The sequence below is a fragment of the Mytilus trossulus genome, chromosome 4 (genome assembly GCF_036588685.1).
Source record: "Mytilus trossulus isolate FHL-02 chromosome 4, PNRI_Mtr1.1.1.hap1, whole genome shotgun sequence".
NCBI lineage: Eukaryota > Metazoa > Mollusca > Bivalvia > Mytilida > Mytilidae > Mytilus > Mytilus trossulus.
In genome coordinates, this window is record NC_086376.1 from 28,697,920 (window position 1) to 28,720,858 (window position 22,939).

At 32.7% G+C, this 22,939-nt stretch overlaps 1 protein-coding gene across 1 annotated transcript in view; it reads left to right on the top strand.

The window, feature by feature from the left end:
- Positions 1–22,939, top strand: part of LOC134716542 (polycystin-1-like protein 2) — a 66,594-nt gene that overhangs the window by 22,604 nt on the left and 21,051 nt on the right. The window contains exons 4-13 of the mRNA XM_063579552.1: positions 1,621–1,673; positions 6,393–6,665; positions 7,967–8,127; positions 9,603–9,726; positions 14,212–14,291; positions 15,155–15,280; positions 17,236–17,327; positions 17,833–17,944; positions 19,321–19,581; positions 20,130–20,283. Of these exons, the coding sequence (XP_063435622.1) occupies positions 1,621–1,673; positions 6,393–6,665; positions 7,967–8,127; positions 9,603–9,726; positions 14,212–14,291; positions 15,155–15,280; positions 17,236–17,327; positions 17,833–17,944; positions 19,321–19,581; positions 20,130–20,283 (1,436 nt within the window). The remainder of the gene's footprint in view (positions 1–1,620; positions 1,674–6,392; positions 6,666–7,966; positions 8,128–9,602; positions 9,727–14,211; positions 14,292–15,154; positions 15,281–17,235; positions 17,328–17,832; positions 17,945–19,320; positions 19,582–20,129; positions 20,284–22,939) is intronic.

Consider the following 22,939-nt stretch of genomic DNA (forward strand, 5'->3'; position numbering starts at 1 on the left):
AAATGTGTCTGCTGACTTGGGCATCCAACCAAGATGGCCACCAGGGCTAAAAATAGAACATAGGAGTAAAATGCAGATTTTGGCTTATAACTCAAAAATCAAAGCATTTAGAGCAAATCTGACTTTGGATTAAATTTGTTTATCAGGTCAAAAGCTATCTGCCCTGAAATTTTCCGATGATTCAGACAACCTGAAAGGTCAAGTGAGCTTTTCTCATCACATGGTGTCTGTTGTCCCTCGTCTGTAAACTTTTACAAAAATCTTCTCCTCTGTAACTACTGGGCCAAATTTAACCATACTTGGCCACAATCATCATTGGGTATCTAGTTTAAAAAATGTGTAGCTTGAACCTGCCAACCAACCAAGATGGCCACCATGGCTAAAAATAGGAGATAAGGGTAAAATATAGATTTTGACTTATAACTCTGAAAACAAAGCATTTAGAGCAAATCTGAAATGGGGGTAAAATTGTCTATTAGGTCAAGATCTATCTGCATGAAAGTTTTCAGACAAATCGGACAACCCATTGTTGGTTGCTGCCGCTATATGAGTAGTTTTAAGGAAATTTTGCAGTTTTTGGTTATTATCTTGAATGTTATTATAGATAGAGATAAACTGTAAACAGCAATAATGTTCAATAAAGTAAGATATACAAATAAGTCAACATGACCAAAACTGTCAGTTCACCCATTAAGAAAATTGTTGCCCTTTATAGTAAATTTTAAACCATTTTTAGCTCACCTGGCCCAAATTTTGCAGTTTTTGTTTATTATCTTGAATATCATTGTAGATAGAGATAAACTGCAAACAGCAATAATGTTCAGCAAAGTAAGATCTACAAATAAATCAACATGACAAAAATGGTCAGTTGACCCCTTAAGGAGTTACAGCCCTTTACAGTCAATTTTAAACAATTTTCATAAATTTTGTAAATTTTTGTATGTTTTAACAAAAAAAATTCCTCTGTAACTAATGGACCAAGTTCATTAAAGATAAAGATAATTGTAAGTAGCAAGAATGTTAAAAAAAGTAAGATCTACAAACACATCACCATCACCAAAACACAATTTTGTCATTAATCATGTTAATCCATGTGTCTTTTGTTGAATATGCACATAGACCAAGGTGAGCGACACAGGCTCTTAAGAGCCTCTAGTTTAACAATTTTCATAGATTTTTAGAAAATATTTTCCACTGTAATTACTGGGCCAAGTTCATTTCAGATAGAGATAATTGTAGCAACAAGAATGTTCAGTAAAGTAAGATCTACAAACACATCATGATCACCAAAACACAATTTTGTAAATGTTTGTCATGAATTTATCTGTGTCCATTGTTTAATATGCACATAGACCAAGGTGAGCGACACTGGCTCTTGAGAGCCTCTAGTTTTGTTCTCCAGATGGATTTATAAAGCCTTTTTTTTTTTTTTTTTTTTTTTAAAGTTGACTGTAAATTACTCATGATAGCCATAACTATATCCCCTGATGATTTTGATTCCTAAGGGAATTCTGAAATTGCCCTGCAAACAATATACTTTCCTGAGCAATTTTGCTTACATCAAATGAATATACAACCATAAATGACCAACAATGTTTATCTGTTTTTCCTTCATTTTAGGCATTGTGAAAATTTAGCAGTTAGAAGGACCAGTATTTATGACAAAATTTCAGGTATGACATGCATTCTTCTGGTGTTTGAAGACCAAATACTAATTGTTTTAGACAGTTAAGATTTTATAAGTATATTATGCATCAACACTTAAATTCATTGCATCAGCACTAATTATACAGAAAAAGTTAGAAGAACAAGTATTTATGACAAATTTTCATGTATGACATGCATTCTTCTGGTGTTTGAAGACCAAATACTAATTGTTTTAGACAGTTGATAAGATTTTATAAATATATTATGCATAAACACTTAAATTCATTGCATCAACACTAATTATACAGAAAAAGTTAGAAGAACAAGTATTTATGACAAATTTTCATGTATGACATGCATTCTTCTGGTGTTTGAAGACCAAATACTAATTGTTTTAGACAGTTGATAAGATTTTATAAATATATTATGCATAAACACTTAAATTCATTGCATCAACACTAATTATACAGAAAAAGTTAGAAGAACAAGTATTTATGACAAATTTTCATGTATGACATGCATTCTTCTGGTGTTTGAAGACCAAATACTAATTGTTTTAGACAGTTGATAAGATTTTATAAATATATTATGCATAAACACTTAAATTCATTGCATCAACACTAATTATACAGAAAAAGTTAGAAGAACAAGTATTTATGACAAATTTTCATGTATGACATGCATTCTTCTGGTGTTTGAAGACCAAATACTAATTGTTTTAGACAGTTGATAAGATTTTATAAATATATTATGCATAAACACTTAAATTCATTGCATCAACACTAATTATACAGAAAAAGTTAGAAGAACAAGTATTTTTATGACAAATTTTCATGTATGACATGCATTCTTCTGGTGTTTGAAGACCAAATACTAATTGTTTTAGACAGTTGATAAGATTTTATAAATATATTATGCATAAACACTTAAATTCATTGCATCAACACTTATTAATACAGAAAAAGGGAAAAAAATCAATCTAGCTCAGATAATCAAAATATCTGATAACTGATTGAATTTTCTTCATTTGAATATCAAACTTTTTGAGATCGAAGATTGAAAACATTTTTACTACAGTTTCATTAAAATCTCAGAGGTTCAAATTTGATTTAAATAATAAAAAGTCTAGGACCACTTTAAATTTTAAGTTAGGGTCCTCTTTAAGAAATCAAACGTATGAAGAATCAGTCTAAAGAATGGTAGGTCCTTTACTTTTGTATTTAAAAATAAAAATTTCCCTCGTTGAAAAGACTGGTTTGGAATTTGGACCCACACTTATTTTGAACCCCTGAAGCTGGTGTTGTTTTTGGGATACGATTGCTTTCAAGAAATCTGTAGACTTTTACCGTTGACTCAGGGCTGCATTCCCTCACATCAACCGTTTTATTCTAAACATTCAGCAACATCTCAGATTCTTAAGATTGTCTTGCTTTAAAAGGTAAAAACAGACAAAATGATTGAACATAAACAACTTTCCTGTAATGTTCTTCTCATAATCTTCATGTTTGATATTTCCCTTGACTTATATGCGTGTTTTTACCAACAGGGAAAATCAGAATTAAATTAAGCAGTATTTATATTTAGTGTTTTTAACCGGATTTTTATGACAAAAATGTCGGTTATTGATTTGGGGATGGACGGCGGGTGGTCGGGCGGAAATCAAATGTTGTCTGTGCATTAACTCATGAACCGTTCAACCAAAGCTTTTATTAAATTTTAATATGTTGTTATTGACAACTAAATAAAGGTCAAGTTCAATAATGGCGATTTTGACTTTTACTGTTCAGGAGTTATGGTTCTTGAAAGATTGAAAAATGGAGTTTCCAGTCGTGTCCGTGCATTTACGCATGAACTGTTCTACCAAAGCTTCCCAAATTTTAATATGTTGTTACTGATGACAAAATGGAGGTCAAGTTCAATAATGACAATTTTGACTTTTACAGTTTCAGGAGTTATGGTTCTTGAAAGATTGAAAAATGGAGTTTCCAGTCATGTCTGTGCATTTACACATAAACTGTTCTACCAAAGCTTCCCAAATTTTAATATATTGTTACTGTTGACAAAATGGAGGTCAAGTTCAATAATGACGATTTTGACTTTTACCGTTCAGGAGTTATGGTTCTTGAAAGATTGAAAATGGTGTTTCCAGTCATGTCCGTGCATTTTCTCATGAACCAATCAACCAAAGCTTTAGAAGTTTGTATATGTTGTTACTGATGACAAAATAGAGGTCAAGTTCAAAAATGACGATTTTGACTTTTACCTTTCAGGAGAAATGGTTCTTGAAAGATCGTAAAATGGCGTTTCCATTCACGTTGTGGCATTTTCACATGAACCATTCAATCTTAGCTTTTCAAATTTTAATATGTTGATACTGATGAAAAAATGGAGGTCAAATTTGATATTGACGATTTTCACTTTCACCATTCATCAGTAATGGTTCTTGTGATATTGCCAGGACACGAATTAATGTTAATAAATCCGGTTTGCTGTCGTTGTGACAGCCTCTTGCTATAAATTTAGAAACACGTCAGAGGGAATTCCCCAGTTTTGATAAATGAGAGAGTTCTCTGAATCCGATAATTCTTTTTCTGTCATATAAGAACTGAAGTGGAGTTTTTTTATATTTGATACAGTACTCTCATAAAGAAAGGGAGAACCATTAATCATATCATTTAATAAACGTTCTTGTTCCAAATCGCATGCGTATAGTTTTCCTGATTTCAATGGGTATCAGATTGAGTGGTTGCTCTGGATTCCCCGCTTCATTGATTAATTTGAAACTCATGGGATTCTTTCTATGTCTGTCTGCTATTGACGGTTATTATTGTTGCATAATTCTTAATCATATGCATCATTTTAATAAAAATAAATGTAGTCCACATTGAAAGGATTACCTATAACACCCCTTCAGCCGAAATGGAGTCTTCCATATTATCGTTTCAAGTTGTCTCCCTTCTGGAAGTATTTTCCGTCAAAATCGAAATACAATACGACTCATCAAGAAAAATTAACTCGTTAGATGCCGATTAACGTCATATTATATTACGAACGATCTCAATTTAAATAGAGGAGTGTGAACGGAAAGGAGTCATGCCCACTGACCCAAAGGCAATTAATATTTAAAGAGTTAGAAATAGGGTTCCTCCTAGAATTAACTGTGATAAGATACGAAGTGAAATACCTTCTCTCACTCTCAGTGACTGCTGTGAAAAGTAAACTTGGAATTGATAGTACAAAAATAAAACACAACATTAAAGTACATTGCTCATACACTTGTCTCCGGGATTGGCTATTTTTAAAGTTGAGTGACTATTCAGATTATTACATTTTGCATGTGCATTTGAATTAGTTATTAAAATAATACTATCCAGATGCCAAAAATGGGTGAGACTTGCACATGTTCCTGCTTTTTGTGGCAGTATCCTTGGATCTATTTTTTTCCTCTTTGATCTTTTCAATTTTGGCCAACTCATTTACTTAAGGAAAAGTTGGCAGAACTGTTATACATGTGTCAATGAAAACTATGGCAATTGTATCCCTCAGAGCATTCTGCTCTTTGATTTTGGCTGGGTTGGACAAAGTACAATTTCTTCTTATAGAGTGGTGGAGTAGGGAAAGTGGGTACCTAATTTGTGTGTCATTAAATTGCTTGTCTCCACCAGGACTTGACTGTGTTACCAGGCAGCATGTTGACCAACTGAGCTAAAGGAGTACTTCCTTAGCTCAACTCCTTATAGCTGAATAAGTATCTACACATTTACTAAGGGAAGCAATCCTGTCACACTTCCCCTACCCCACTGCTTACAAGATTGATATTAAGGTTTATGTACCCTTCTGTAGCCATTTTTGTATGAATTTTTAAAACCTCAATTGTATCAAAACTACAGATATAATGAATAATAGAGATATAGGCCATTTAGTACATATTCCAAGGGGAAACTTGATGCAAAGCATTATTTTTTACTGTTTCATTGCATTTGATAGAAAAAGAGGACTTTGTGGCAACTAAATCAAGACTTTTGTAGAGAATCCACAGCCTTTAATACAGAGATTTTTGTTTTAAAATTTGAAACATTAATTACTCACTTGATTTTCTATGATGTGCTAGTGTTTATTTTTTACAAAAAGTTCTAAGCAACCTGTAAATGCCAAAACACCTTGTGCTGAGTCACTAAAGTCGAGCGCACCCTAAAAGGTGTACTTGATTTTGGCCATATTTATATGTGTTTTATCCAATAACTACATTTATAAACTTGATTTAAGGAAATCAATGCTAGCACTGCATGCAATAATCCTATATCTATCGATCATCAAATTGCCAAATATGAGATAACAAGGATAAAGGCTGTGGATTTTCTATAAAAATCTTGATTTATTTGCCACAAAGTCCTTTTTCTATTAAATGCAATGGGACAGTAAGAAATAATGCTATGGCCTATGCATCAACTTTCCCCTTGGAATATGTACAAAATGGTCTAACTGTATTATTCATTATATCTAGAGTTTTGATACAATTGAAGTTTGAAAAGTTCGTACAAAAATGGATACAGAAGGGTACATAAACCTTAAAAAATTGGGAATTTGATGAAAGATACAATAATATTGAGGGGAAAGGTCGTTGACATCAATGATGTTAAACTGTTTCATATTTTAAAGCCATTAAAATTTATACTGTACAATATCAAAATTTAAAAAGATGGTGTACAGTGACATTTTATATTGACTTTTTTTTTGTATTACAGGAATGTTATTGAAAAACAGTACTGTCATGACCACACGTGATGAATTCGATGACTTTAAACAATCTATAGAAGATAACAGACAGCCTATAGACCAGAACAGACAGCCCATAGATGATAACAGACAGGATGTTTCTAATTCTGTACCATGTAGATGTATTATCTCCCCTGAAGAAGGATATTCATTGATCACACAGTTTAATATTACTTGTCAGGCCAATACTACCGGTCTCCATGATACTGTTTTATACAATGTGTATCAAACATCAAAAACTGGTATTAAAAAAAAATAATATAGATAACATTTTTGAACAAGAAACAACATTTTAAAGTAATAAATTCATTCAACAAAATAATGACTGAAATGGGGTACCTGTTTTGTTTGTTTTAAATTAGAATATAAATGATTACTTTATGAAGGCTTAGCTTTTGAAATAATGCATCTATGTCATTAAAGGCAATATTAGTTTAGCAGCAATGAATGCAAGCTATTTTTTTTTAATGTGTGGATGAGGATGTATTTTTTCACTAATACAATTGTCTTCAAATAAAATCATCGACATTCTTTTGATATATTTGTTTATTCTTATAGGTGAATAGGTCAACTTTACTATAAAACAGCTGATTTTACTGTAGTCCAAAGTCCACTTTCATTCAATGTTTAATGAACAGTTTTCAATATATACACTGTTTATCCCCCAGGGTATACAGGACAGGTCTCAGTGAAAATAATAGTTTCGTTGTTATCAAAAACTTCTAATATGGGTTCAAGATCTCCAAAATTCAGACAATAAGCTCAAAAGATATAATATTTACAGTTGTTGAAATCTTACTCCAAAATCTCCTGTATAACTAACCGAAATCCATATTTTTGTTGAGTTAGTAACAACACTTCATTTTCTTTCTAATCATGTGACATTTTTATATCCCCGTTTTAAAAAAGGGGTGGTATACTGTTTTACCTCTGTCTGTCCTTCCGTCAGTCAGTCCGCCCATCCGTCCCATGAATATTTTTCGTCGCATTTTTCTCAGGAACTACAATACAAGGATTTCTGAAATTTGGTTTCAGGGTTTATCTAAGTCAGCTATACCGTGTGATGCGTTTTCAGATTGATCACTTGACAACTTCCTGTTTACCGAACACTTGTATGAATTTACACATGATAGCCAAGTTGAAAATTTTCGTCACATTTTTCTCAGGAACTACAATACAAGGATTTCTGAAATTTGTTTTCAGGATTTATATAAGTCAGCTATACCGTGTGATGGCTTTTTAGATTCATCACTCGAACACTTGCATATTTTTACACTATTAATATTATCCACTTGCGGCGGGGGTATCATCAGTGAGCAGTAGCTCGCAGTTTCACTTGTTTTTTTCAGATAAACACATGATTTATTTAGGTATAAACATTGCTTTATTTTTCAGGTTAACACCACCGGATTTATTTAAGTAATATTGCTTTATATTTCAGGTAAACACGGTCACCACATGATTTTTTTTTTTAGGTTAAATTGCTTTATATTTCAGGTAAACACCACATGATTTTTTTCTGTTATATTTGTTTGTTTTTCAGGTAAACACGATATGATTTATTTAGGTCATTCACCTAACATGACTTTCCTTTACCTGCATGCTGGACATAAGAAAGAGAATTATACATATGATATAAGTATATCGGTAGACAAGGAGCATGGCTTGGAGATAGTTGGTAAATGTACAGATCTAGAAGTAAAGGTACTATAAAAAAGGAATATTTATAAATCAACATATTATATTTAGTCCTTTTATATTTTATTGAATGAAGAATTTAAAGATCAGAACAGAGATGGATATATTAAGTACAGAATAAACTTTTTTAAGGATAGAATTCTGTCAATTTTTCACTCAAAACTTAAGAGTTCTTACAATAATAGCATTCTTTGGAAACAGCACAGTATGTCATGCAAATTTTTTTAGATTTTGATGAAAAATGTTAGGTTAAAAAACAGCATCAATTTTCATTGTTTTTTCATACCATTCGTTTGATTTTAGACTTTAGCATGTGTTGTACCTCAATACATATCTCATTTTTATTTCATCTTAATTGCATAGGGTATAATGTTTTTGACCCGTCCGTCAGTCCTGCTTTTGTCATCGCAACTCTTCTGAAACCTCACTACAGAATTTCATGAAACCTTTTAGATAATAAGGAGGTACAATGTACTATGTTGATGTGCATATTGATAGGAAATTATGATTCAATCTAGGAGTTACACCCCCTTAACTTATTTGCCAAAATATTCTACTACAAAAGTTTGCAACACCTGAAACCACTCAACAGAATTTCATGAAATTATGATTCAAATTTTTCTAGGAGTTATGCCCCTTTGAACTTATTTGCTTCAATATATTACTGCAACGGTTTGTCATCAAAACTCCTCTGAAACATCACAACATAATTTAATGAAACCTTTTAGATTATCAGGACATACTATGTAGATGTGAATATGAACAGGAAATTATGATTCTTTTTTTTTTTTTTTTAGTTATTTTGTTTGTTTAGTGACAAAGTTTGGGCATGGGTTATGTGAGCGCGCTCACTTAGGTTCTTTAATTTTTCATGATTTTAACAGTACATCAAGGTGAGCAACACAAACATGGGCACTTTTTTTTTTGGATTACTTATTATTTAATTTTGATATGACATAATTTGTAGGTTTTTCCAATGAGTATGTATACCAGTGGTGATGTGAAAAATGTAATCACAGATCTGATTGGCTCAATGTAGGTTTTCCAATGAATATGTATACCAGTGGTGATGTGAAAGATGTAATCACAGATCTGATTGGCTCTCTTTGTAGGTTTTCCAATGAATATGTATACCAGTGGTGATGTGAAAGATGTAATAACAGATCTGATTGGCTCTCTTTGTAGGTTTTTCCGATGAATATGTATACCAGTGGTGATGTGAAAAATGTAATCACAGATCTGATTGGCTCTCTTTGTAGGTTTTTCCAATGAATATGTATACCAGTGGTGATGTGAAAAATGTAATAACTGATCTGATTGGCTCTCTTTGTAGGTTTTCCCAATGAATATGTATACCAGTGGTGATGTGAAAGATGTAATAACTAATCTAATTGACTCTCTTTGTAGGTTTTTCCAATGAATATGTATACCAGTGGTGATGTGAAAGATGTAATAACTGATCTGATTGGCTCTCTTTGTAGGTTTTCCCAATGAATATGTATACCAGTGGTGATGTGAAAGATGTTATCACAGATCTGATTGGCAGTGATGTAAATTCTAATGACAGTGTTATCAATAACCTCATGGACAACGGAGACTATTCAAGTATGTTCATTGAAAACATATATTCAAATATTTTCAAGTATAGGTTTAAAATTTTATGGTAAAAGTAATACACATATATAGCCATTCTTAAAGTAAATTAGGTTAAATCAAGACATATGTAAAATATGGAGATGGGATATCTCAAAGAGACATCAACTTTACCAACCAAAGAGCAGACAACTGGATTCAATATTTGGCATCACACATGTTTTAAAAAAGGGCAGTCCAGTTGGAGGTGCATCGTGAAAAGAGTTGTTCTTTTAAGAAATATTTGAAACTTGAATTTACATAATTAGTGCTACTGATCAAATGTATGATTTCATATTGTATTCCTTCAATTGTTTTGGGATCCAGAAAATAGTAGGATACTTTTAAGGAAAGCATCCATCTGTTAAAAAAATGGATGGTCAACATATCTATTAACCCAATAAATGGCCATTAGGTGTCAGACCACTAATTAAAAATCCCTATCTGTTCAACCAAATTTTGCAATTTTCACAGCTTTCTAAATACTTTACCTTAAGTTTAACTTCAAGGAAACCAGGTATATCCTGAATTGTACATGTATCACCTTTCTACATGCCAAATTTCAACTAATGTTTAAAGTCTTGTAACAAATTTCTGAATTTGAAAAGACAGGTACTACCAAAATAATTCCCGGTTTTCTGGAAATCTAAAATTAGTGTACTATGTAGCGCATTAATCCTGAATTTTTAATGCAAACTCATAGGCAAGTGAATTTTGGCTCAAAATGGTCTTAATATATTTCCCTTTCACCAAAAGTTTCATTTCTGCAAATTTGTTGGTTAGTTTAGGTTAACAATGACATCAAAAGCACTATTTTGTGTCAAAGTAGGACTACTTTTACATACGTTCTAAATTGGAAGAGTAATTGGTGGTCTGACACCTAAAGAGCCAAAAAAGTTGCTCAGAAATCTTTGCTTTGCCTTATTCTCAATGCTTAGTCAATTTGAAGTCAGAAACATCCTATCTGAGCATAATGTGACTTATATTACAAATTTCACAGCTCAATTTAAACTGACTGTAATGTATGACTTTGATAGAAAATACTTGAAAATTTCATTTTGGACTACAGAAACATAAACTTTCCATATCAACATCAGTTTTTACGTAAAAAATCCAAGGTATTGAAGAGTCAAGGAAAATTGACCCCCCTTTTTTACACCTGGTGTAAGAAATGGGACTATTAAATGATCAAAAGTGCAGTCATGGTCATTTTTTTTTTTTTTATTTATTATCAGTTGATACAACTTAAGGTATAAAACTTTCCTTTGAGATAATAAATGGGATTTTTGTGAGTTTTTGCAATGTTTACATCAGGCTATGTTATCTGCCAAATACATGCTATGACGCAATGATATAAGGGATAAAAATCAAATAATTTCATTAAATCTTGATGACAACAACTTTTTTTGGTAGTAAAATAACCATGTTTTAATGTTAATACCACAGACACAACTTACTGTGCATTTATAACAATTTGGGACATTTTTAGCTCACCTGGCCCAAAGGGCCAAGTGAGCTTTTCTCATCACTTGGCGTCCGGTGTCCGTCGTCGTCGTCGTCGTCCGGCGTTAACTTTTACAAAAATCTTCTCCTCTGAAACTACTAGGCCAAATTTAACCAAACATGGCCACAATCATCATTGGGGTATCTAGTTTAAAAATTGTGTCCGGTGACCCCGCCAACTAACCAAGATGGCCGCCATGGCTATAAATAGAACATAGGGGTAAAATGCAGTTTTTGGCTTATAACTCAAAAACCAAAGCATTTAGGGCAAATCTGACATGGGGTAATATTGTTAATCAGGTTAAGATCTATCTGCCCTGAAATTTTCAGATGAATCTGACATTCCGTTGTTAGGTTGCTGCCCCTGAATTGGTAATTTTAAGGAAATTTTGTTGTTTTTGGTTATTATCTTGAATATTATTTTAGATAGAGATAAACTGTAAAAAGCAATAATGTTCAGCAAAGTAAGATCTACAAATAAGTCAACATGACCAAAATGATCAGTTGACCACTTTAGGAGTTATTGCCCTTTATAGTCAATTTTTAACCATTTTTCGTAAATCTTAGTAATCTTTTAGAAAAATCTTCTCCTCTGAAACTGCTGGGCCAAATTATTTGAAACTTGGCCACAATCATCTTTGGGGTTTCTTGTTTAAAAAATGTGTCCGGTGACCCCGCCAACTAACCAAGATGGCCGCCATGGCTATAAATAGAACATAGGGGTAAAATGCAGTTTTTGGCTTATAACTCGAAAACCAAAGCATTTAGGGCAAATCTGACATGGGGTAATATTGTTAATCAGGTTAAGATCTATCTGCCCTGAAATTTTCAGATGAATCTGACATTCCGTTGTTAGGTTGCTGCCCCTGAATTGGTAATTTTAAGGAAATTTTGTTGTTTTTGGTTATTATCTTGAATATTATTTTAGATATAGGTAAACTGTAAACAGCAATAATGTTCAGCACAGTAAGATCTACAAATAAGTCAACATGAACGAAATGGTCAATTGACCCCTGTAGGAGTTATTGACCTTTGTAGTCAATTTTCAATCTGCTTCCTATGTTTAATATTCACATAGACCAAGGTGAGCAACACAGGCTCTTTAGAGCCTCTAGTTTTATGTGAAAGCATATTATCAGGGTGGGAAAAGCTAAAAATAGCACAAATTCAGGTTTAAGGCTCTAAATTTGCAATACGTGACTTTTTGCCCCCAAAAAGTTTGAAATGTGACTACTATCACTTCATATGATCAGTTAAGAAAAAAAAATCAATTGTTTTCTGAATTTGGGGTTTCACCGCATTACCCTTAAAGGTGTCAGACCACCAATTAAAAATACCTTTCTGTTCAACCAAATTTTGCAATTTCACAGCTTTCTAAATATTTTACCTTAAGTTTAACTTCAAGGAAACCAGGTATATCCTGAATTGTACTTGTATCAAATTCATACCTGCCAACTTTTGAAAATGCCCATGGGGGTTTTAGCGCGCGACAATAATTTCAGAGGTTACAATTCTTTGCGACCACTATTTTGTGCGTGCTGTTTTGTGGTCTAGAAAAAGTGTCATATTAGTAAGATGAGCTTACATGCCTTTTTCTTAAGTTTATTTGCATGATTATGGTTATAATATCAGCAGAAAATATGAACAAGTAGCTGTAAGGCCAGGAATTTTTTTTATGTGCAAGGATACAAAATAGTTGTTGACTTTTACAAAACAAAATTATACCCAAATAAGGACCTTTATCAGGTTAGTAATAACACCTTGGGATACCCCCTCCATGTAAGGACATTAAAACCCACCTTTTAAGTACAGATGAGCACAAATTCATATTATTTGAAGAAACTTTTCCCCAAAAAATATACATCTTATGATCTATCTGGTATTATATATGGTGAACACATGAATTTAGATATGTTCTTTACCTTATATCTTCCTTATTATTCAAAATAATAGGAAAGCTGTTCCAAATATAATATCTGAATTTCCCATTTTTAAGTTAATAAATCTTCATTTTTCTATTTTATTAATTTTATAAGATTAACCCCTTGACTAAGGGTAGTCCTTCATTTAGGTCGTTCCTCATGTTGATGTGAGGGGGGGGGGGGGGTTCCATGTGAAAAATAATGAAAAGTATATTATACTTTAAATGATTAAATAAATAAAAATAATGTTACAGCAAGTGTAATGTCAATAAATTTATTAGTGAATAAACTACTATTTATTATCTTCATGGTAGTACTGCATCATTGCAATTTGTCAATCAGCCATGCTTTTATTCCTATTCTGTGTAAGAACCTCCTTGCAGTTGAAAAATCATTTGCCATGTTCACGTTTTTGCTATTCTGACCATCAACAAACAGAGTAATACAACACAAGTTCAATATCTAGCATGTTAGAATAATCTTAAGAGAAAACGTTTTTGATTGGCTGATTAATTTGATCATGAGAAACATACAATTTGATTGGCTGAACATGATTGTCCGCCATTGGACACAGTTCAAAATCGGGAACAACAATATTTTTTGTGTAGATTTTCACCAAATCGTGTTTTAGAGGGTTTTTCAGGAACACGATCGTGCAATCGTGACAAAGGGTCAAAATCGTGTAGTACACGCCTAAATCGTGAAAGTTGGCAGGTAAGCAAATTTGTTGGTTAGTTTAGGTAAACAATGACATCAAAAGCACTATTTTGTGTCAAAGTTGGACTACTTTTACATACGTTCTAGATTGGAAGGAGTAATTGGTAGTCTGACACCATTAAGCAGCCAACTGGTTCCTGCAAGATTTTTAAATGCTAATTGATATCTTCTAATAACAGATACTGTAAATATGTGTGGAAGGATGATTTTAATTCCAATAAGGCATAAAACATACAATTACATGTATCGTAATTGACTTCATAATTATTGGCTATAATAGTTAAAAAATGATAGACAATATACTATTAACTTACAGGCGCTGTTAACATCTTAGGAGGTGTGGCATCATCATTGAATGATAATGTCAACAAATCAAGTGGGGAAGAAAGTAAACAGGTAATACATAATGTTTTATGCCCTTACAGCTGAAATATAAAAAAGGAAATGTGGTATGATTGCCAATGAGACAACTCTTCACAAGAGAACAAATGACACAGGAATTAACAAATATAGGTCACCGTACAGCCTTCAGCAATGAACAAAGCCCGTAACCCACAGGTCCAGATATGTCAAATGTAAAACAACTCACACAAGAAAACTAAAGGCATAATTAATCTACCAAAAAATGAATGAACTACAAATATGTAACACTGCAACAAATGGCAACCACTGCATTACAGGCTCTTGACTTAGGAAAGGTACATACATACAGAATGTGGCTTGGTTAAACATGTTTGCGGGATCCCAACCCTTACCCTAACCCCTGATAGTGTTGTAACAGTACAATATAAGAACAAACTCCAAAAATCAGTTGAAAGGCTTATATCATTAGATGGATACAAATAGAAATGCATCCAACAAAAACACAAGACTGGACGTGGCAGGGTACTTGAACATCAAAACAACAAAAAGCCACGATGTGCAGATCTGAGAATACTTACAGTTACTGACAGCTAGTTCATAGCCAATAACAAACAAATTAGAAAACAATCATGCATTTGAAAAGTTTTGTGAAAGATTATTTCTGTATTTCACAGATAAATAGACTGAGTTTTTTTAAGAGTTTACAATTAGATACAACCTACTCTAGATTTATTAATTGCCATGAGTACCAATTTTCATGGATATTAGATTTCCAGTTCTGCCAATCTCTGCATACAAAACCTATAGAAAATTTGTAGTTCCTTAATAATTTTAGTGTTGTGATTCTCCTGAACCGATGAAACCCATGGAAAATGGTAAAATCTATTTTGTTTTAGATTAGAGAAGTCATTGTCTCCAGTTTAACGAAAGTATCAGTTACAAGTTTGGATGATCTAGATCTAGTGGCAGGAGTGCTGAATTCAGCTACATCAATATCAGATGAATTGACAGATTATACTCAGGTATACTTATATAGGTTCTGCTACCTGCAATCCAGTCCAGATTCAAGATTTTTTACAAATGTTGTGTCATTTGTCTGACACAGTATACGAGTTGAACAGATCATCACTGTATTTGCCAATCATTGATACTGTAAATCAACTTATTTTCGCAGATACTTTATTTCACGTTTAGCCAATACTACCTATTTTTGTGGCTTTTAGTTTTGCAATTTCCAAATTGTTTGATGTAGTTGAATAAAGAAAAATTCAAGTTTTACCAGCAACTATTTATAGTCGCGTTATTTTTGTACTCGTTAAAGTCACAACAATAAATTGCTTGTGAAAATTAGTTAGTTTATAGTAATGTATAATTTGTTTCAATTTCTTTTCAACTTGAAATTTTATGGTCTCTTTCAAAGAACTGAGCAATATAATACAGGAAGAGCAGCAACTGATCAATAGATCCAAAACATAAATCTCATTTAGTCTAGAACATATTGAAATATTGTCATATCTACTTTATATATAGAATTTTTAACCGGATTTTTGTGACAAAAATGTCGGTTATTGATTTGGGGATATACGGCGGGCGGCAACCAAATGTTGTCTGTACATTTACTCATGAACCGTTCAACCAAAGCTTTTCAAATTTTAATATGTTGTAATTACAGACAACAAAATGAAGGTCAAGTTCAATAATGACGATTTTGATTTTTACCATTCAGGAGTTATGGTTCTTGAAAGATTGAAAAATGGCTTTTCCAGTGGTGTCCGTGCATTTACTCATGAACTTTTCAACTAAAGCTTTTAAAGTTTTGATTTGTTGTTACTGATGACAAAATGGAGGTCAAGTTCAATAATGTCAAATTTGGACTTTTACCATTCAGGAGTTATGGTTCTTGAAAGATTGAAAAATGGCGTTTCCATTCATGTGGTTGCATTTACTCATGAACCATTCAACCTAAACTTTTCATATTTTGATATGTTGATACTGATGACAAAATGGAGGTCAAATTTGATATTGACAATTTTCACTTTCACTGTTCAACAGTTATGGTTCTTGTGATATTGGCAGGACACAAATAAATTTTAATAAATCCGGTTTGCTGTCGTTGGTTCTTGTGATATTGGCAGGACACAAATAAATGTTAATAAATCTGGTTTGCTGTCGTTGTGACAGCCTCTTGTATTGTAATGGGAACATGAAACCATTGTGACCTGGAACATTAAGATTTAAAATTAATTGTTTGGGAACATCAAATTCAGTTTGGTTTGAACTTCTTTTATCATGATGACTTTTTGCAACCATTTTTTTATTGAATAACAGAAGAAAATCTGTGGTTTTATTATAAAAAAATAATTAAGAAATAATTCATGGGGGCTTGAATATATCGTGATTTTACCACGGGTTGGCCCTTTATGACAAATATTTTACCCTGAGCGATAGCGAGGGGTAAAATATCGGCATAAAGGGACAACCCGTGGTAAAATCTAGATATATTCAAGCCCCCATGAATTATTTCGATTCTAATAGGTCAAATACGGCAATTCTTTTGGATCGAAGCGCTCTAGGTGGAGGCAAATATTTGCCATTCCCATAAATAAACGCACTATTAAATTGGCGTAAAAGAACGGAGTAAACTGAATTAGTGACATGCTTAATCTATTTAAAATAACGCATATAGATAGTTTTGAATTATTTTAAATGATAATTTACTTATATGTCTTAAATGTTTTCGGTTTTTCAAGCGTGTATTTTCCCGTAAAATGCTCATATTCTAACGTCATCGTATTATGACGTCGCGAAACTCATTCATAAAAAAAGCATATGACGTGGGAGTACGATCGGAACAGCCCATGAAATATATTCAAATTTTACCACGGGTGTGTACTCAAAGCGTTTGAAGGACGTCATGTTAGAATCATTCATTGAAAATGTTTACAATGTGTTGATAAGATTGATGTCTTCTTTTAAGGATACAGCTTTAGATATGTACTCCAGTTTAACAGGAGTTTTATCTGATCAGATTAACAGTACAGCTACAAATAAAGGAGAAGAATCTGTTGGGTGAGGATTTAAGACATGTCTGTTATTAATGAAACAAAGTATGATAATAGTCAATGGTTTTCACCCTCCCCACCTTTCAATAAAGGACATATGAGATTTTGCTAATCACTAAGCATTCATCATCAGTCATTCAACAAAATTTTCAAAGGCAATTGTCTCTGAAACTACCAATTTCAACCACATTTTGGGTGAAGGATCTTTTGTGTATATACTTTAAAAGAAAATTGCATTTTTTCTGTTGGTCAGCAAACATGGCCTATAAATAGAACATAAGGAAGAAAATTAATAACTTTGTTATATCTTAAAAACCATACACGAAAATCTCACATGAGGATAAATGCTCAGAATGTATGATCTAAGATTTTACAGTACTTCAGCTCAAGAAATTGTGTCTTGGAGATCATATGATTATTATATGAATACGTAATTTTTCACATAATCAAAACCAAATAATGTAATGGTAATAAATGTCAAGTCTTTTTTGTTGTATTTTGTATGATTTCAGCCTATTGTTGGATGGTTTGTCATTCATGTTAGATACAAATACAAATAAAGGATCAGAAGAAATGGAGATCACCACAAATCATTCCCATGTTGATACTACAAAGGTCTCAAAGGTAAAAAAATGGCACATCATTGCTGTGAAAAATATAAGTGGAAAATCTCGCCAGTGATGGTCTTTCTTTTTTGTGGCTCCACAACAAAGTTGTCAGTGCAATGAAGTTTTACCCTTTGTCCGTAATTCTGAAATTCTGTCATTCCGCAACAAACCATTATTATTATATTTTTTTTCTAAATGCCTTCAGATATTTGGCTGATTTTTGGTGTGTGTTAACCATGATGAGTTACAGATCAAGTTTAAGTTTGGTTCCGCTCTGCTAATTTTTGCCGAAATTACAGGCTTTGGACTTTGATAAAATAAAATTGATGAAAATCACAGTTATACAGATTTGTTTTCCAAACTCTTTCAGATATTGGGCTGATTTTTGGTATGTGAGTTAACCATGATGAGTTACAGATCAAGTTAAAGTTTTGTTCAGCTCCGCTTATTTTTGCAGAAATTGCAGGATTTGGACTTTGATAAATTGTTGAAAATCACAGTTATACAGACTTTTTATTCTTTACTCCTCTAGATTTTCAGCTGATTTTTTATATGTCAGACTACCATCATGTTTGTGTTCACATGTGTTATTGAAATTGCAGATTTTTCAACTTTTTGAGACAGGGCCATTCCTGTGGCTTTGACACATCTAGTTTATATCTAAATTGTTTGGGTTTTTTCATTAGAATTATTTTCTAATTTTAGGCTTTGGATTCTGTCAGTGTTATTTGATAAGCACATTAAGGTTGAGATGCTAACGATCTAAAGCAAAAGAATATTTGAAAATCTATAAGGCCATGGAAAAATAATTTATGGTTTCCCCTAACCCGACCAGGTCATTTTTTAACTGCCGGGTCATTAAATTTTATTGCAAAAAAAAAAACAATATAAAAAAAAAAAAAATTTTTTGTAGAGACAACTTAAAGTGTTGAAAATATGCAAGTTTATAGTTCCACTATAGAAACAAAACATACAGATATAAAATAATGCATGGTTACAAAAAAAAAAAAAAAAAAAAAAAAAAAAAAAAAGCCTGCCTGCCGGGTCTTTAAAATTTTCCCATGTTAGGGGAAACCAACAATTAATTTTCCATGGCCTAAACAGTAAATGTATTGTATATTAATGAATTTAAAATTGTTTGATATTAACACCACAACAGAAAACAAATAAAATCATTTTAGGCCTTGCAATGGTAACGATTAAGTTTGTCTATTTCAAGTTAAATATATATTATGTTGTAATGGATGCAGGATTTTCTCACTATATTGAAGACCCATTGGTGACTTTGGGCTGTTTTCTGCTCTTTGGTTAGATTGTGTCTTTGACACATTCCCCATTACCAATCTCAATTTTACAGATTGTTAAACTACTTTCTCTTTCATTTCTTTTCAGGTACAGAAATCGAGTAAAAAGATTTTAATGTTGGTAGATACTATAGCAGATGCTGCTCTGGCTATCGCCAAGCCTGCTGCAGAACCTATAGTGTTTGTTACAGATAATATGAATATTGCTGTGATGAAAAAGTCTCCTGCCAACACATTAGGTCAGAATCTGGCCAACTCTAGGTCATCTAATATTGGACAATTCTCACTACCTAGTGATTCTCGTTTCAGTGATGTTTTAGACAATCTGCAAGGAGACATAAGTTTACAGGTAAAAGGACAATTGTTGTTAGTTAAAGCAATTCAATCAGATAATGATTATTATAAACATACAAGAAGAGGTGTTAAGGATTTCCTTACTCACTCAGACCTGAACTTTGATATAGGACCTAAATGTTTTAGCTTACCTGGCCCAAAAAACTTTTTCAAATAATACAATTGGCTAAAAGTTTTTTAAACTTTTAGCCATCAAGAAGTTATTTTATTATGTGATTGTGGCGGCAACAACATTTTTTCATGATTTACTCCTTTAAAAATGGAACTATGATTAAATTATGAGGGATGACTGCAAAAGTTTTTCTGTTTATTAGAAATAACCTAAAAAATATGATGCACACCTACTATTTCTTTATAGAAAAATATTACAATCATTCCTATAATACTAATATTAGTATACATGCTGATATTTTTGTCATAAAGATTTGAACTGAATTGTTAATAATTTAAGAAATAGGTGAATAAGACACTAAAATTTGCTTACCCAATTAACTCACAACTCTTGAATTCTCCTGATTCTATATATTTGTTTGTTTGACACAGATGATGCTTATCGATAAAAATCCCTACGTGTGGGACCAATCATCTCATGATGTCACAACACCTGTTGTATCCCTCAAAATGAAGACCAGTGATAAAAAAGTGGTAACAGTTACTGATTTACAGGAACCAGTTGAAATACAAATTAGTAATCGAGGTAAGAAAAACAAATCTCAAACCCTTCTTAACCATAGTGGTTTTCAAAAAATCAGAATGTGAATATATATGTTCAAACTCTTTTAGGTAATTTTTTTTAGTAGCAATAAACAAAAAAACTATGTTAATTGGACATGCTTTGATACTATATATGCCCTTGAATTTTTACTAGATAACATTTTTGTTCGCTTTGGGGCATGACACAGGTTATTTTCTTCTCATATATGTTATGATGGTATGATACTAAACTCCTAACGGGAAGGATTGTGCCTGATGTTCATATGATGAAATCATAATCTTTCAGTCAGTTTAATTGAAGTCTGAAGCTGGCATGTCAGTTAACTGCTAGTAGTCTGTTGTTATTTATGTATTATTGTCATTTTGTTTATTTTCTTAGGTTACATCTTCTGACATCAGACTCGGACTTCTCTTGAACTGAATTTTTATGTGCGTATTGTTATGCGTTTACTTTTCTACATTGGTTAGAGGTATAGGGGAAGGGTTGAGATCTCACAAACATGTTTAACCCCGCCACATTTTTGCGCCTGTCCCAAGTCAGGAGCCTCTGGCCTTTGTTAGTCTTGTATTATTTTAATTTTAGTTTCTTGTGTACAATTTGGAAATTAGTATGGCGTTCATTATCACTGAACTAGTATATATTTGTTAAGGGGCCAGCTGAAGGAAGCCTCCGGGTGCGGGAATTTCTCGCTTCATTGAACACCTGTTGGTGACCTTCTGCTGTTGTTTTTTATTTGGTCGGGTTGTTGTCTCTTTGACACATTCCCCATTTCCATTCTCAATTTTATTGTAGTGGGAACAAGTTACTGTGGATTCATTTTATTTTCTTGCCATTTTAATGGATATCAATTTTCATGGTTTTGCTAATCTCTGCATACAAAGCCTATAGAAAATGTGTAACTTGTCAAACATTTACATTCGACTTGGATTCAATAAATAATGATGAATCCGCAGTAAAATAATTATATACACTAGTAAAAATCTGGCTGACTTTTACTGGTTCAAGTCAATTGATGAGAGTACAAGTATAGATTAAAAAAAAGAACTTTTTACTGTTAATGCTTTGCAAGAAGCAGTTCTTCTTTTCTTTTTATTCAAATTGTCTCAAACCTATAGAACCCATGTCTGATTCACAGAAAGTGATTTAAATACCAATTCATTATAACACTGAATGACAGTTGGATATATTTAAGTTAGTACATTGAATATTTATTAATTAGGGCCCCGCCTTTAGGCAGGTCGCCCTATAGTGATCAGTCTGTTCGTAATACTTTAACTTTGTGTCCACTCCATATCTAGAGAACCATTATGATTTCATACTTTATACTTTACATGTTTATTAACCACCACCAGAGGGCGTGTCATGATGTATGTACAACTTCCTAGATCAAAGGTCAAGGTAAAAAAACTGGTTTCAGTTGACAACCCTGTGTCCTGTGGTGAAGATCGTGTCCACTATATATCTTGAGAACCATTATGATTTCAAAGTTTATACTTGAAATCCATTTTAACCAACACCAGAGGGTGTGTCATGATGTATGTTCAACCTCCTAGGTCTAAGGTCAAGGTCAAAAACTTTGGTTTCAGTTGACAACCCCGTGTCCTGTGGTGAAGATCGTGTCCGCTCCATATCTAGATAACCGTTATGATTTTTTACTTAATACTTAACACGTTTATTAACCAACACCAGAGTGTGTGTCATGATGTATGTACAACTTCCTAGGTCAAAGGTCAAGGTAAAAAAAATTGGTTTCAGTTGACAACCCTGTGTCCTGTGGTGAAGATCGTGTCAGCTCCATATCTAGATAACCGTTATGATTTCAAAGTTTATACTTGACATCCATTTTAACCACCACCAGAGGGCATGTTATGATGTATGTACAACTTCCTAGGTCAAAGGTCAAGGTCAAAAAAACTTTGGTTTCAGTTGACAACCCCGTGTCCTGTGGTGAAGATCGCATCCGCTCTATATCTTGAGAACCGTTATGATTTCAAATATTATACTTGACATCCATTTTAACCAACACCAGAGGGTGTGTCATGATGTATGTACAACTGCCTAGGTCAAAGGTCTGTCTGTCTGTTGGTCTGTCCATGGCTAACAAATTTTATCCACACTATATTTTGAGAGGACAGCTGTTATTATTTCATACTTTATACCTGACAAACATTTTCAACTTAACATATATATATACGTTAACCAACACCAGAGAATGTGTCATAATGTATGCATCCTAGGTCAAAGGTCAGTCCGTCGGTCTGTCCATCGGTTCGTTGTTCTTGACAAATTGTGTCCGCTCTACCTCTCGAGAACCACGTTATTGACAGTGGGGCCCACAGAGATGGCTCCCATCTCAATGGTATCTAGTTTGTTCAAAAGTCTCATGAGTGTTATATTGATCTTCAGATTAATGTAATGCATTCTAGTTCTGTAAATCAGATATCTAATCTTTACAAATGATGTACCTTAATACTGGTTAGCTATCCTCTGTGAAGAAAAAAAAACCTGAATAGACAACATGGTGAAGTATACAGATTAAAAAAACTGCACTTTAAAACATAATTGAATTGCATTAAGAAATTTTTCTGTTATCTATTGACATTGGAATTGAGAATGGAACCTGGAAATGTATCAGAGA